Below are 15,381 nucleotides of genomic sequence, written 5' to 3'. Positions count from 1 at the left end.
TTTACATTTGTCATTTCGAAGTCTTTTTATAGAATATGGAACGAAAGATACCAAAGGGACAGTCAAACTCATAAATCTAAAACAAACTGTCAACGCCATGGCTAAAAATGAAAAAAGACAAACAAACAAATAAACAAACAAACAAACAATAGTACATATGACGCACCACAGAAAACTAAAGAATAAACAACACGAACCCTATTTGTGTTATGGACGACGTGTTTTGTTCATTGTTGAAGTCAGTACGTTGACCTATTATAGTTGCTTACGTTGACGTCATTTGGTCTGTAGTTGAGAGTAGTATCATTGGCAATCAAACACCAACTGCTTATATTAATATAATTCAATACTGTCGTTTTCATAGCTACTGCATGCTTCAGAACTATGTAACCTTTCATGTTTAGGACTCTTGTGAGAAGATGACAAGAGGGATAATAAGACAGTTTGGTAAATTTCTTATGCTTAAATTAATACTGTTCAATTGTACATTAATGTCCTTGGTTGAAACACCTTATCTCGCTGGACATTGTATAAACAGTGTCGTCAGCACTTATGCACAAGGCCAGCATAACTTAAACATTATATTTAACAAACATAGCTTTACCTAATGTTTCATTTTGTAAAGCAATCACGTATTTTAGCTCTTGTTTTACGATTTGAAGATGCGATAATTCCAGACAAGACAGTTTTGACTAATTGGATAACGAGCGAAGTTTTTATTTGTAACTAAGCTTTGTCAGAATTTGCAATAACTTTTGAAATAATAAAAAAAAACATATGCAAACCTATTTCCATCATTTTCAACAAATTCATCGGACTGATTACTAACACATTTGTCCTTTCCTATAACATACCATAGTTTTGGGAGCATTTGCATTTGCATTTTGCACAACCACACACAATATTGTCTATGTTTCTACTAGAATTTCCGTTTGATGTTCGTTCTGTGAACCGTATTGGACTCGGCTAGGACTGTTAGTAGTTTTCTCTCTATAAAGAGGAGCAGACATTTTGAGTGGACGATACAGACTCTTATACTTTCGACATTTGACGATAATTGCCGATGCTGCTACGATACAGGCGATTGTTGCTATGATGGAAATCCCAGCCACAACTCCTTTAGAAAGTCCAGGATTTTCTGACGATTCGGAATCGGAATTGGAAATACTTTCACTATTACTTGTGTCCGCTTCCTCGGGCGTCATTATTTTCCAAATAAGTCCATCGTCACTAATAGAGTATGACGAACTGTCCGTGAATCCTTCAGCAGGTATTTCCATGAATGGAGGCTGACGAACCGGCGGCAGTCCACGTGGCGAAAACGCGTCAGCTTTAACGCAGTAGTTTATTTCGCAGCTATTTTCTACTGTGGCCAGATGCTGACTGTAACCTTTTGGACATCCTTTTGGCCATTGTCCCGATCCAGACAGTGTGAGATATGAGTCTAATGTGTGAGCAGATTTTAATAAATTGCTGTCCGACTTTGATCCAATCATTAGAGGATTACCAGACCTACAGCTATAGAAACCAGCAAACGGAACAGAAAATTCATATCCCAGCTCATAATCATCACTGACACAAACTTTCATGTCATTTCCAATGTTTAGTGGATAAAAATATAGCGGACACTGCTTAGAACGTGTTACGGGGTTACTCACTGTATTTGTATAAAGACCACCGAATAAAAATCCCGATTGTTCTGGAACGCTACCTCTAGCCACGCACCAGTATGCAGAATAAGTCGCGCTTCCATAAACAGTATGGTCATTGCAACAGTGTGCGAATACCCAACATCTGTGGCATTTGTGAACTGATTCAGATGAAGATCTGGTAGATTCTTGTATCAATACGGCTTCATAGTTCGGTGGACATGAATAATCTCCGGTCAAAGGATTCTTTTGGTCTAAACCACTGCAAAGATTTTTAGACAGTCCTCCATTTCTGTTGCATTTTTGGTAAACACCACCAAATGTGAAATTTGTTGATGGAGCCTTGCAAGTACCATCATCAACATTTGCTTGGAAGCTAAAATTTGGAGAATCAGTGTTTGTACATCCTCGGTATATATTGAATTTATAGTACATTTCAATAGCAGTTTTGACAGACTGGATAAGTTTGTAAACTACAGAATTTGGTAGTTCTGGCAGAGAATATGGTGTTATCAGAAAGAACAACGGATCACCGGCACGATCAAGGGGGACCAGATCATCACCGATTTTATCTCCCCAGTCATTTAAACTAAAATTAACTGGTTTGAATATTGGACCGCCATATGTTTCCACTCTCGAATGAGACCTGTTTCCTAAATACTGATCGATCATTTCCTTTGTTGTTTGGTGCGCATAACTAGAGCTTATTTTAAATACACTGAAAAACGAGGCGCTAGCCGAAGCAGAAATTTTACTCTTTGACGAACTGTAGTCTCGACTAAATGTTGATTTAATTTCATCGACTTGTACCAAGGCTGCTCCAGCATCTACACTTGTAACAACATGTGTACCAAAGTCTCTCACTAACAGTTCACTTTCATATGTGGCCATGTTTGTGTTGTTCAACTGAATGTGTGCTGCAATGCTTAGCAGACGAGATTTAAATGTTGGGTGTAACGGAGTGTCAGGCTGGAGTTTAGCTGTGTAACGCACATAACGTACTTGAACACGTGTTGTTGTGGACTTGTCATCCACTTGGTGGGATTTTATACTTTCTGATTCGGATGAAAATTTACCACTTATTCCAAAATGAGTTAAAGTAAGGCCGGCACCAACATTTATAGATCGTGAAGTTGTTGATGTATAATTCGACCAGTGATCAAAAAGTTCTGCATATGTCTCAACTCTGCTTGATTTGATAGGTATGGTGTAGATCGTATCTGGCACAATGTAACGACCATCGTCTGTGGTTTTACATTTTGAGAAATTGAAATTTACAACAATCCCGGCATCTTTATTCATTAAGTTATCCCATCCATTCCCTGGTAGACTTTCGTATCTTTTCAAGTTTTTGTCGTTTAAGATTGAGTAACATCTTCTTGGGTCTCCAGCTGGAATTGAGTCTGTGAGTGTCCTAGATTCCTGGGTAGCAATTGCTAAACCCAACATCCAAAGAATCAAAACTAGGAAGTTTCCCTTTCGACCAGCCATCGCAACACTGTGGCAATGAAACGATCGAACAAGGAAATATAAACAGTTTCACGTGATAGATTGAAACTTTTTAGAGGGAAGTCCCATTTAAATTTCTATATATGACATTGAGCCAGTTAATAATGTACTTTAAATGAGTTGCATTGTATTTCCGTATTAAAATTAGCATCTAGTCACAAGTTCTCATTTTATGATTCATACAATTTTGTTTACAAGGAAGAAATTCGGTTGAAAGTTCATTTAAGTTTTGTTTAGTTTTTACTAAATCAAACAAGAAATCAAACATTGTAATTGTTTTATGTTAATAAATGTGTTTAATGAATTGTTAAGATATATATGCAATCATTTAATCTTGGCTTTCTTATATACATAAATCGATTAAATATTTTTTAGTCAGTTTGTAAAAGTATTACCATTATAGGTCATGTACGGTTTTGAACACGGAGCCTTGGTATGAGTGGCCGTTCATGTCATTTGCGCGATTATATACGCGTATATAATTTTCAACGCGTATATATACGCGTATATTGTGGTTTTCAACGCGTATATTGTGGTTTTCAACGCGTATATTGTGGTTTTCAACGCGTATATTATCGTTTTATACGCGTATATTGTTAAAATAAACACGTTTATACTTTATTCCAATTTATTTATCATATACGCGTTAATATACGCGTTGAAAACCACAATATACGCGTATATATACGCGTTGAAAATTATATTATGAGTGGCCGTTCATGTCATTTGCGCGATTATATACGCGTATATAATTTTCAACGCGTATATATACGCGTATATTGTGGTTTTCAACGCGTATATTGTGGTTTTCAACGCGTATATTGTGGTTTTCAACGCGTATATTATCGTTTTATACGCGTATATTGTTAAAATAAACACGTTTATACTTTATTCCAATTTATTTATCATATACGCGTTAATATACGCGTTATTTGCATAAATATACGCGTTAATATACGCGTTAATATACGCGTTATTTGTGTTAATATACGCGTATGAAATCATTATATACGCGTTAATAAACATTCGTTTGTCTTATTGTTTTAACCAATGAAAGCTGCGTTCTTAAACTGGTTTGCATGTGACAATTGTATAACGGTCCGTGTAACACTTATCAAATCAAAGCTTTAAAAAGTTTTGAAATTTTAGATTTTTGGAATTTTGATCCAAGTTTTAAAATATCAAAATTTCAAATTGTGTTAAAGTTTTGAAATTTTGAAATTTTAACCAAATTATTAAAATATCAAAATGCTAAATATCGTTTATAAATTTGATAGTTGAGAAACTTGATCAAACTTTTAAAATACTAAACATAACGTGCAATTTTGATAATTTCACTTTTTGAAAGTTTTATTTTTTAAATGTGTCGAAGCGCTAACTTTTTTTAAAGTTTTTCATCGCTATTAATCAACTTATCTGGTTCATATCTAACATTAAAGGCATGGAGAATTTTTCTTTTGTCCTCTGCTGGCACAGAATATTATATCATCAAATTGAGGATCATAATAATTTTAATGTACCATTATCGAAGCCCCTAGTGGTAGTATCAAGTAAAAAAATAGTGACTATCTAAATATTGGTTTCCCAGAAGATTACTATTTATCGCTGATATAAACTTTGAAAACAATTTTCAACTTTCAAAATGCCAACACCTACAACTGGATAGATGGGTGCTTAATGTAGTACAGCGGCAAATATTACATAAACATGAATGAAACGGTTGGGTGCTAAATGTAGTACAGCGGTAACTATTACATAAATATAAATGCTCGTGAAAATAATGTTTATGGTATACATTTATATATGATATGAAAGGTTTCAACTTTTACAAAACCAGAGCTATACGTTGGATTTAAAAGTTTACTTTATTTGGCCTTTTCAATTTCATTTGACTTTATTTGCCTTTTTAACTTAATTTGGTTCGAGTGTCAATGATAAGTCTTTTGTAGACGAAACGCGCGTCTGGCGCAAAAAGCGGCAAAATTTATAACCTGGTATCAATCTATGATGAGTTGTTGTAGATACCTTGTAACAATATCTTGGCTCCAATTTTGTGATATTGGATCTTAGTACCGTCTTAATTTCAGCGTAAATAAGATTATATTAAAAACCTCCCACGTTGTGGACTAGCACAACCTTAATTAGGACACCGTGCATTCAGTATCATGAAGCGCTTTTCTTGACCAACCTTCTTACGGAACGCTTAAAGCTGAATATTTAGGGCAAACAACTTACAAAGAATAGATAAAAACGTTTAAGATGATCGTTCATTCTGTACATGAAATGACATATTCTTTAGCCAACATGATTGCAGAAAGTAAGAAGTCGTAAAGCAAAACAGAAAAAAAAATGAAATCAAAAGAAGTAATACATCGTGTATTGGGCTTTTTTATTGCTTAAGAGTTTAGTAGAAAATGTATATATACATGCTCAACATAACCATACTATATGAACTACTGCGAGTTGTTCAGTTTTTACTGTTACTCCTGTTTCTCCAAAAATATGGGTGCTAGAAAAACCAGCAGGTAAAATGGTCAATATCAGAGCCGTACGTCTGGTATCTTCTTTGAAGAAATATTAATTTTGTCATTATTTTTTCACCGCTTACAACTGTCCGTTTTATTTCATACATAAACTTTTAAGTATCAGTATGTTTTTAATTCATATTGTTTCTTATCGTTCCGCTTTTATTTCCTTTCGCTTTTTACAGGTATCCCTCTTATTGCCCCTTTTCTATTTTGATATTTTAAGCAAACATTTGAAAAATCAAACTTTCAAAAAGTGAAATAATTAAAATTGCGCGTTAGATTTAGTATTTTAGAAGTTTGATCAAATTTCTAAACTATCAAATTTATAAACGATATTAAGAATTTTGATATTTTAATAATTTGGTTAAAATTTCAAAATTTCAAAACTTTAACACAATTTGAAATTTTGATATTTTAAAACTTGGATCAAAATTCCAAAAATCTAAAATTTCAAAACTTTTTAAAACTTTGATTTGATAAGTGTTACACGGACCGTTATACAATTGTCACATGCAAACCAGTTTAAGAACGCAGCTTTCATTGGTTAAAACAATAAGACAAACGAATGTTTATTAACGCGTATATAATGATTTCATACGCGTATATTAACACAAATAACGCGTATATTAACGCGTATATTAACGCGTATATTTATGCAAATAACGCGTATATTAACGCGTATATGATAAATAAATTGGAATAAAGTATAAACGTGTTTATTTTAACAATATACGCGTATAAAACGATAATATACGCGTTGAAAACCACAATATACGCGTTGAAAACCACAATATACGCGTTGAAAACCACAATATACGCGTTGAAAACCACAATATACGCGTATATATACGCGTTGAAAATTATATACGCGTATATAATCGCGCAAATGACATGAACGGCCACTCATAATATAATTTTCAACGCGTATATATACGCGTATATTGTGGTTTTCAACGCGTATATTAACGCGTATATGATAAATAAATTGGAATAAAGTATAAACGTGTTTATTTTAACAATATACGCGTATAAAACGATAATATACGCGTTGAAAACCACAATATACGCGTTGAAAACCACAATATACGCGTTGAAAACCACAATATACGCGTATATATACGCGTTGAAAATTATATACGCGTATATAATCGCGCAAATGACATGAACGGCCACTCATACCTTGGTTCACATTGAACCGAAAGCTACAATAAAGAGCCCCAAAATGACTAGTGTGACATGAACCATCCACAGGAAAACCAACGGTCTTATCTATATACCAAATGAGAAACACTTATGAACCACATCAACAAACGACAACAACTGAACATAAGGTTCCCAACTTAGTACAGTTGCAAACAAATACAGCGGGTTTAAACGTTTTAATAGGCGCCAACCTTCATCCTAACCTGAAACATCACAACAAAGAAAACACACTGTAAAATAGCAATTGAAATGGCTTAACTCAATGAAAAGACATTTAGTTCATTTTCCAACCAATATAAAAATGACTAGTTTCTAAAAACTGGAAAAAAAATAGGTAGAAATCGTCGTCGAAGGTCAAATACTCTTTAACGGGAACCGGCTAACAATTTCGGCCATGTTGACTTTTTATAAATTTTGTTTAGCTAGTGGATCATTTTTGCCGTTTCATGTCTCATGTATTCGTCGGTAAAGTTGGGATAAATGTACTAATACTTCTAAATGATAGGGAAATAGAATGTAATAACCATACAATGTTTCGCTTTAAATTCTAAGAATAGGAAAGAAGTCCTCATTTTTTTATTATTATTCAAATGAAGACATGGACGAATTGTTACACACTTGTAAATGAATCGAGACTTACCTAAAGAAATAAACTGACACAAAAAACACTTCACGATTTGTAATGATTGGCCAGTAAAATTAAGTAAAATACGAACAGTGATTCTCGATTGTTTGTGGTCTTGCTATTGCTTTTAAACTGTGATATTCGTAATTTCAAATCTTTGACTTTGAGCGCTCCTGGTGAAGGTGTATATTTGGAAAAGCGCTTCGTACGCATGAAATTTATAACGTGTTTTACCGCTATTGTTAACTTATGTCGTTTTCAATAAGACACCAAGTTATGTTGCAAGTGCCATCATGTGTAAAAGAATTCGAGTCGCAAACAATTTGAATCGTTATCACTTGAAAAAAAACACCAATAAATTGTGTTTCCACCTCACCATCGCTTTCTCAATTTGACTACCTGCTTCAAACTCGGACTCAATGAGTTAATTTTGACCTGCTAGTTCATGTTCCATAATTTAAAAAAAATGAAAAAATTGTTTAATGTTTCAATAGATATTATACATGTTATACCAAATATAGAATTATTCATTGGACATTTGTTGTTATCATTTTCATTCCTTTCATTTATTTTGTTTTCAGAGGTGTTGCGGCTCAATGAAATCGGTCTCTTCTTTAGAAGTATAGATTCAAGAAAATTATTTGTTACATAAACTGCATTGGTTTTACAAAATATTTATTTTTAGAACAAATTTGATAGCGGAAGACAAAAGATCCAATAAATTATGTTAACCTTTTTTTCTGAATAGGCACAAGTACATCCTGTCATCACACGATAAATCTATTTTAATTAAACTCCGTGTTGAAGGCCGTACCTTGGCCTATAATGGTTTACTTTTATAAATTATGACTTGGATGGAGAGTTTTTCTCATTGGCACTCATACACATCTATTCTTCCTATATCTATTGAATCAAACATGGTGTGTATACTTTCCATGTCATGTCACCCATTACATTCGTTATGTCCTTGCCTGTAGTGGAGTTGTAGATTTAAATAAACGTAACATATGTATAATTGATACATTATTAATATAAACCATGGATTCCGTTTCCAATTATTACTTTTAACCTTTACTGCATTCTTCAAAAGATACAAGCAATTGTTTGGAATGTTGGCTCTTCCTGTAGAAACCTTAAAATACAAAGTGAAACAAGATACCACATCGTATATTTTACGATGATGGTGTTGAAAGAGATCATAAGCTTTGTTACGATACATGTAAACTTATTGGTCACTCGAATATTTTGTTGCATGAAAGAATATCAATTTTACGATGTAGTATAAAGGAATAAAGGACATGGAATATTGTTTTATCGATACTTACATTGATTTTGTTTTCACTTAAATTAAATCACAACTATATCATATTTTATACAGTTATTCAAACTGGTGGTCCTCAGCATACGTCTTGTCGATATTGTACATATTGTTTTCTCTCTCTCAGTGTTCATGACATCTTCACACTTTAAAATCCGTTGATTATGGAAGCAACCCGATTTAACTTCACTGTTTATTTTCTGAGTCAGAAAATTTCTTTGAAGTTAAATGGTCGTTCCCTATACAGATCGATTTAAAGCGTTCACATTTACTCTTTTATATAAATAGATCTAAATGTCCTAGTGAGAACGGGGTCTAAAATATATATAACCATAGGCGGCCCCAGGCGTATATATCAAAATACAGTCCGAGTCTCCTTCCAATCAAGCGCATGCCCAGTATATCCTTCTATATTGAATCAAACAGACCGTTTTAGTGTCCATTTAACATCTGTACAGGGCGGCAAAGTTTAAGGCGAGTGAGCTAGAAGAAAAGGTAAGTAACAATTTAAATCAACTTCAACTAGATTATTTGAATACTCATCTGTTTTATTTTGATCGAAATTTGTTCTTTATTTACTTTCCTAGATATGAAAGCAGAGACCTCTTATTCAGTTCAACAATAAAAGTGAAAAATCTACTCGTTGTAACACAATCGGGTAGAACTATAAAATAAAGTATGAGATGTTTATGTCTAAATGGAATATAGTGCAATACACATTTGTGTACAAATATCTTTTAAAAAAGGCCGGTTTCAATTTAGAATCCACATACATTTTTGCAGATGTCTGTTTACAGATATGTCTGTTTACAGGTCTTTACACATATTCAGATTTGATACTTTGATTACCGACAAACCTGTTCAATTGGAAAAGATTTTACGGCCTTGCATTCACTAGAGATACAAAAGTAACTAAATGTTTTCGGAATTATAATATGCTTGGGAGTCTATTTATTCCAAGTAGATCATCATCACAACAATAGATGATTTAATAAGTGTAACTGAATGGACAGTACAGAAATGAATGTCAAATTAAAATATATAAATGCAATATATATATATATTTCTGATATCATCTGTAGGGCACTTAAAAATTATCAAAAGTTATAAAGTGTTATTGTCATATTGCTAATGAATTTCTTGTCTTATTTTTTTTTTATTGCAGATCATGTCAGTAACAGCCCCTGCTCCCCCACCACCGGCTGTTGGATATTATCCACAAGGTAAGTAACAACCAAGGTTAGTAATTAACACCTTGGCTCCCCTCTTTCTCTACTCAATAGACTACTCCTTCTCCTCATGATGTTGGATATTACCAACAATGTAAGTAAAACATTATCTGCTCCACCCTCTCTCCCTCTCAGCCCGCTACACCAAAGACTGTTCCACCTCCATAGACTTGGATATTACCAACAAGGTAACTAAAAACTTCTCTGCTCCACTTTTTCTCTACTCAAGAGACTGCTCCTCCTTCACAGACTTGGATATAATCCACAAGGAAGGCAAAACAACCTCTGCTCCACTCTTTCTTTACTCTGTAGACTGCCACTTTTCAACATACTTAAATAAAACCCAAAAGGAAGGCAACACCTTCTCTGCTCCCCTTTTTCTCTACTCAAAAGACTGCTCCTCCTTCACAGATTTGGATATAACCACAAGGTAGGCAACACCTTCTCTACTGCACTTTTTCTCTTTTCCATTGACTTCCATTTTTCCAGACTATGGGATATAAGTGACAAGAAAGGCAACACCTTCTCTGGTTCACTCTTTCTTGACGCAAAAGACTAATCCTCCTTCACAGACTTGGATATAACCCACAAGGAAGGCAACACCTTCTCTGCTCCACTCTTTCTCTATTCCATATACTGCCACTTTTCCAGAGACTATGGGATATAACCCACAAGAAAGGCAACACCTTCTCTGCTCCACTCTTTCTCTATTCCATATACTGCCACTTTTCCAGAGACTATGGGATATAACCCACAAGAAAGGCAACACCTTCTCTGCTCCACCTTTTCTCTATTCAACAGACTGCCACTTTTCCAGAGACTATGGGATATAACTACAAGGTAGGCAACACCTTCTCTGCTCCACTCTTTCTCTACTCCATAGACTACCACTTTTCCAGAGAATATTGGATATAACGGACAAGATAGGCAACACCTCTGTTTAACCTTTTCTCTACTCAAAAGACTAATCCTCCTTCACAGACTTGGATATAACCCACAAGGAAGGCAACACCTTATCTGCTCCACCTTTTTTCTATTCCATAGACTGCAACTTTTCCAGAGTCTATTGGATATAACCCACAAGAAAGGCAACACCTTGTCTGCTCCACTCTTTCTCTATTCCATATACTGCCACTTTTCCAGAGACTATGGGATATAACCCACAAGAAAGGCAACACCTTTTCTGCTCCACCTTTTCTCTATTCAACAGACTGCCACATTTCCAGAGACTATGGGATATAACTACAAGGTAGGCAACACCTTCTCTGCTCCACTCTTTCTCTACTCCATAGACTACCAATTTTCCAGAGAATATTGGATATAATGGACAAGAAAGGCAACTCCTTCTCTGTTTCACCTTTTCTCTACTCAAAAGACTAATCCTCCTTCACAGACTTGGATATAACCCACAAGGAAGGCAACACCTTATCTGCTCCACCTTTTTTCTATTCCATAGACTGCAACTTTTCCAGAGTCTATTGGATATAACCCACAAGAAAGGCAACACCTTGTCTGCTCCACTCTTTCTCTATTCCATATACTGCCACTTTTCCAGAGACTATGGGATATAACCCACAAGAAAGGCAACACCTTCTCTGCTCCACCTTTTCTCTATTCAACAGACTGCCACTTTTCCAGAGACTATAGGATATAACTGACAAGGTAGGCAATACTTTCTCTGCTCCACTCTTTTCTACTTCATAGTTGCTCTCCCCCCCCCCCCCCCCCCAGAGAATATTTGATATAACCCACAAGGTAGGCAGCACCTTCTCTGCTCCACCTTTATTTTACTTTATAGACTGCCACTTTTCCAGAGACTATGGAATATAACTAGCTTTGTAGGCAATACATTCTCTGCTCCACTCTGTCTCTACTCAAAAGACTTCTCCTTCACAGACTTGGATATAACCCAATGGTAGGCAACACCTTCTCTGCTCCACCTTTTCTTTACTCCATAGACTCACTTTTCCACATACTTGGATATAACTGACAAGATAGACAACACCTTCTCTGCTCCACTTTTTTTTCTCCATAGACTGCCACTTTTCCACATACTTGGATATAACTGACAAGATAGGCAATACATTCTCTGCTCCACTCTGTCTCTACTCAAAAGACTTCTCCTCCTTCACAGACTTGGATATAACCCAATGGTAGGCAACACCTTCTCTGCTCCACCTTTTCTTTACTCCATAGACTGTCACTTTTCCACATACTTGGATATAACTGACAAGATAGGCAACACCTTCTCTGCTCCACACTTTCTCTACTCAAAACACTATTCCTCCATCACAGACTTGGATATAACCCACAAGGAAGGCAACACCTTCTCTGCTCCACTCTTTTCTCTACTTCATAGACTGCATCTCCTCCACTGGCAGTTGGATATTACCATCAGAGTAAGCAACACCTTCTGCTCTACTCTTTCTCTACTCCATAGGGGCAAATCCTCCACAGACTTGGGTACTAGTATTACTCCCAAGGTCAGATACATATACCCTGCTGCTGTCTTTCTCTGCTCCATATACTTATATTACTCCATATGCTGTCAGATATAACCTTCAAGGTCAGCAACATGATGTAATACTATTCTCTGCTCCATTCTTTCTCGTATATAAAAAAAGATGTGGTATGATAGCCAATGAGACAACTGTCCACAAGAAACCAAAATAACACAGAAATTAACTTTAGGTCACCATATGGCCTTCAATAATGAGGTAAGCCAATACTGCAAAGTCAGCTATAAAAGGCCCCTAAATGACAATGTAAAACAATTCAACCAAGAAAACTAACAGCTTTATTTATATAAAAAATGAAAGAAAAAAAATATGTAACACCTTAGAAACAAATGACAACCACTAAATTACAGGCTCCTTATATCAGACAGGCAAATACAAACATAATGTGTCGGAGTCATAGGTTGCTTTTCCTAACAATTAATTTCTTAGATTTTGTTTTAACTTTTATTTTTTTTGGTGGTAAAATATCAATTAAAGTATTGAAGTATTAGAATGAATGTATGTACTATCTAGAATGTTCATGAGTGAAGCAAAATTTAATTGTATATGTTGGTATAAATAATGCAAATAACAGAATAATATCTGTTCTTAGGTCAGCCTGCTGGTCAACAGTCACAACAATCCAGTACAACTGTAGTTATTCAAGGAAATAATGATGCTCCAATGGGAATGGCACTCCAAGACTGTCCAATTACAACAAAATGTCCCAGTTGTAAAAGCAACGTTGTGACCCAAATTAAATTTGAGATTGGCTGTATTACAGTTTTGGTAACATTCCTTCTCTGTCTCTTTGGGTAAGTTCTAAGCAATAGTTTGGTGTATGCCTATTAGAGTCTGTAAATTAAGTATCAACCAGCATAATCCGCTAGAAATACTTAGCTAGCTGAAAATTAATGATTGAATTAAAACTTTTTAAGATTAACAGTTATAAATACTGGATTTGCAAATTTACAAATTTTACTCTAAAAGTTAAAAATTGAACTGCTTGATTTCCAATATTATTTTATCTAATATATTCCAAAATTCTCTCTTGAATGAAATCACAAAACAAACTCTATTATATAACTTATATTAATGAAGACTTTGTAAGGTTAAAAGTTTCTGACTAGGAATCAAAAACATTGCTGAATTCTAGTTTCTGATTTTGAGAACTTTCGAGATTCTCTGGTTTTGTCTTTATTATACATACCATTCAAAATTTGGGGGCAGACATTTCATTGGTTGGAGTTATAATTTCTAGAACAGAGTGCTGTTAGATCAAAGACATCCAATCTGTTTTTTAATCAGCTAGGTTAATGTCTGTCTACAAACATGGCTTTAATCACATTTTCAAGGCCAGAAAGACTTTTGAAAGTTGTTACAGTTATGTCTCTTGCTTTGTTTTACAGGTTCTACTTGTGCTGCTTCATCCCATGCTGTGTAGGTAGATGTAAAGATGTCGTCCATTTATGTCCTAACTGCAAATACATTATTGGAAAATACAAAAGGATGTAAAAAGAAAACTACAACATGAAAAATTCAAGAGGAGGATAAATTGTGCAGGAAACAAAATATTGGGAGAAAATTATGAAATTCTGAAGTGATGTGAAAGACACTTTTAAGCCAGATTATTTAGTGCTGAATTAATTTCCTAATAAGTTTATTATCTTCCCTGTGAAACTGTCGCATATGTAAATTAGACTTTGTTTCAATGAGGACACATTTATTTTCCATAGTGCTGTGTTAATTAACGTTTCAGATTTGGTTTATTTATATTTCTATCATGTTTGTCAAAGTATTCTATATAATATATCTACATTTTTACAGAATAATTAAACTGAAACCACTTGATTGAGTTACATTCATTATTTATTGAAGGCCAGTTGAAGTGGTAATTGGCCCTTTCATACTTTGAGAAAAAAAACAAAAAAAAAGGTTTTTTAGATTCCAAGAATTTATTTTTCGTTTCTTCAGGGTCAATGATATTTGTGGTATTTATTCTTTCTTGGGTTTTATTTTGTATATAGTTTTGATCAGTTTCAGATACTTGTGATTTCATCAGCACATATTTTCTTGACCTTATAACTTATGAAGCTAAACATAGTTACCTCTTCCTGTTGCTCATCCCTATACCGGTTACATAGTAAGTGCCTCCAGATATTGACCAGCAAGTTTTGCTGACCAGACTGCAATTACATTATTTCTGTGGTCTGTCATGATCCTTATAAAAAATCCTCTTGCTGTACTGATAAAATAAAAAGTCAGTCTTCAACAGTGTTGGAGCCCAACTGGTTGCCAATACTAAATTTTATTTGTTATGAATAAAAGGAGTATACATCAATGAGACCGCATTCTAGCAACACAAAAATCCAAGACATCTGGAGTCTTTACAGAGTGCTTATGGCATTGCTATTCTGGGCATAAGACATACAAGCAATGTTAGCAACACAAGCAAGGTAGCCCTTTTCAACTGATTTTTGATGAGCATCCGACTTTTGTCACATAAAGCTTGACATTGGGATAGTAATCGGGCAGCGGCATTCGATAACTTCCTAAAATCTTTAAATTCTAGTACTGGTATGTGGAAGACATGGATACTTCATACTTACTAAGTATAAAGATGTCTTAAGTTACAGAGATTCCATCTGTCTCATGTTCATTGACTTTGACCTCATTTTGATGGTTCAGTGACTACTTGAAAATAAACAAGACTTTTTGTAATTTCTCTCTTATTATGAGTTTATAGGATAACTGTATTTGGTATGTGTGTACCTTGCAAGGTCCTCCTGTCCATCAGACAGTTTCACTCGACCTCAACCTTA

The 15,381-nt window shown here is 34.6% G+C and overlaps 2 protein-coding genes across 2 annotated transcripts; one reads left to right on the top strand and one right to left on the bottom strand.

The window, feature by feature from the left end:
* Positions 1 to 701: 701 nt before the first annotated feature.
* On the bottom strand, positions 702 to 3,209 carry LOC134711862 (macrophage-expressed gene 1 protein-like). The gene has a single exon (XM_063572809.1). It carries the CDS (start codon positions 3,138 to 3,140, stop codon positions 909 to 911), a length of 2,232 nt encoding a protein of 743 aa, XP_063428879.1. The 5' UTR covers positions 3,141 to 3,209; the 3' UTR covers positions 702 to 908.
* A 6,000-nt stretch (positions 3,210 to 9,209) lies between these two features.
* Positions 9,210 to 14,410, top strand: LOC134709555 (LITAF domain-containing protein-like). Its single transcript, XM_063569714.1, has 4 exons — positions 9,210 to 9,327; positions 9,998 to 10,055; positions 13,173 to 13,374; positions 13,969 to 14,410. Exons 2-4 carry the CDS (start codon positions 10,001 to 10,003, stop codon positions 14,072 to 14,074), a joined length of 363 nt encoding a protein of 120 aa, XP_063425784.1. The 5' UTR covers positions 9,210 to 9,327; positions 9,998 to 10,000; the 3' UTR covers positions 14,075 to 14,410.
* The last annotated feature ends 971 nt before the right edge of the window (positions 14,411 to 15,381 follow it).

The sequence above is a fragment of the Mytilus trossulus genome, chromosome 3 (assembly GCF_036588685.1).
Source record: "Mytilus trossulus isolate FHL-02 chromosome 3, PNRI_Mtr1.1.1.hap1, whole genome shotgun sequence".
In the NCBI taxonomy this organism is placed as follows: domain Eukaryota; kingdom Metazoa; phylum Mollusca; class Bivalvia; order Mytilida; family Mytilidae; genus Mytilus; species Mytilus trossulus.
Note: the sequence above shows the minus strand (reverse complement) of the source record. Positions and strands in the feature narration are given on the sequence as shown.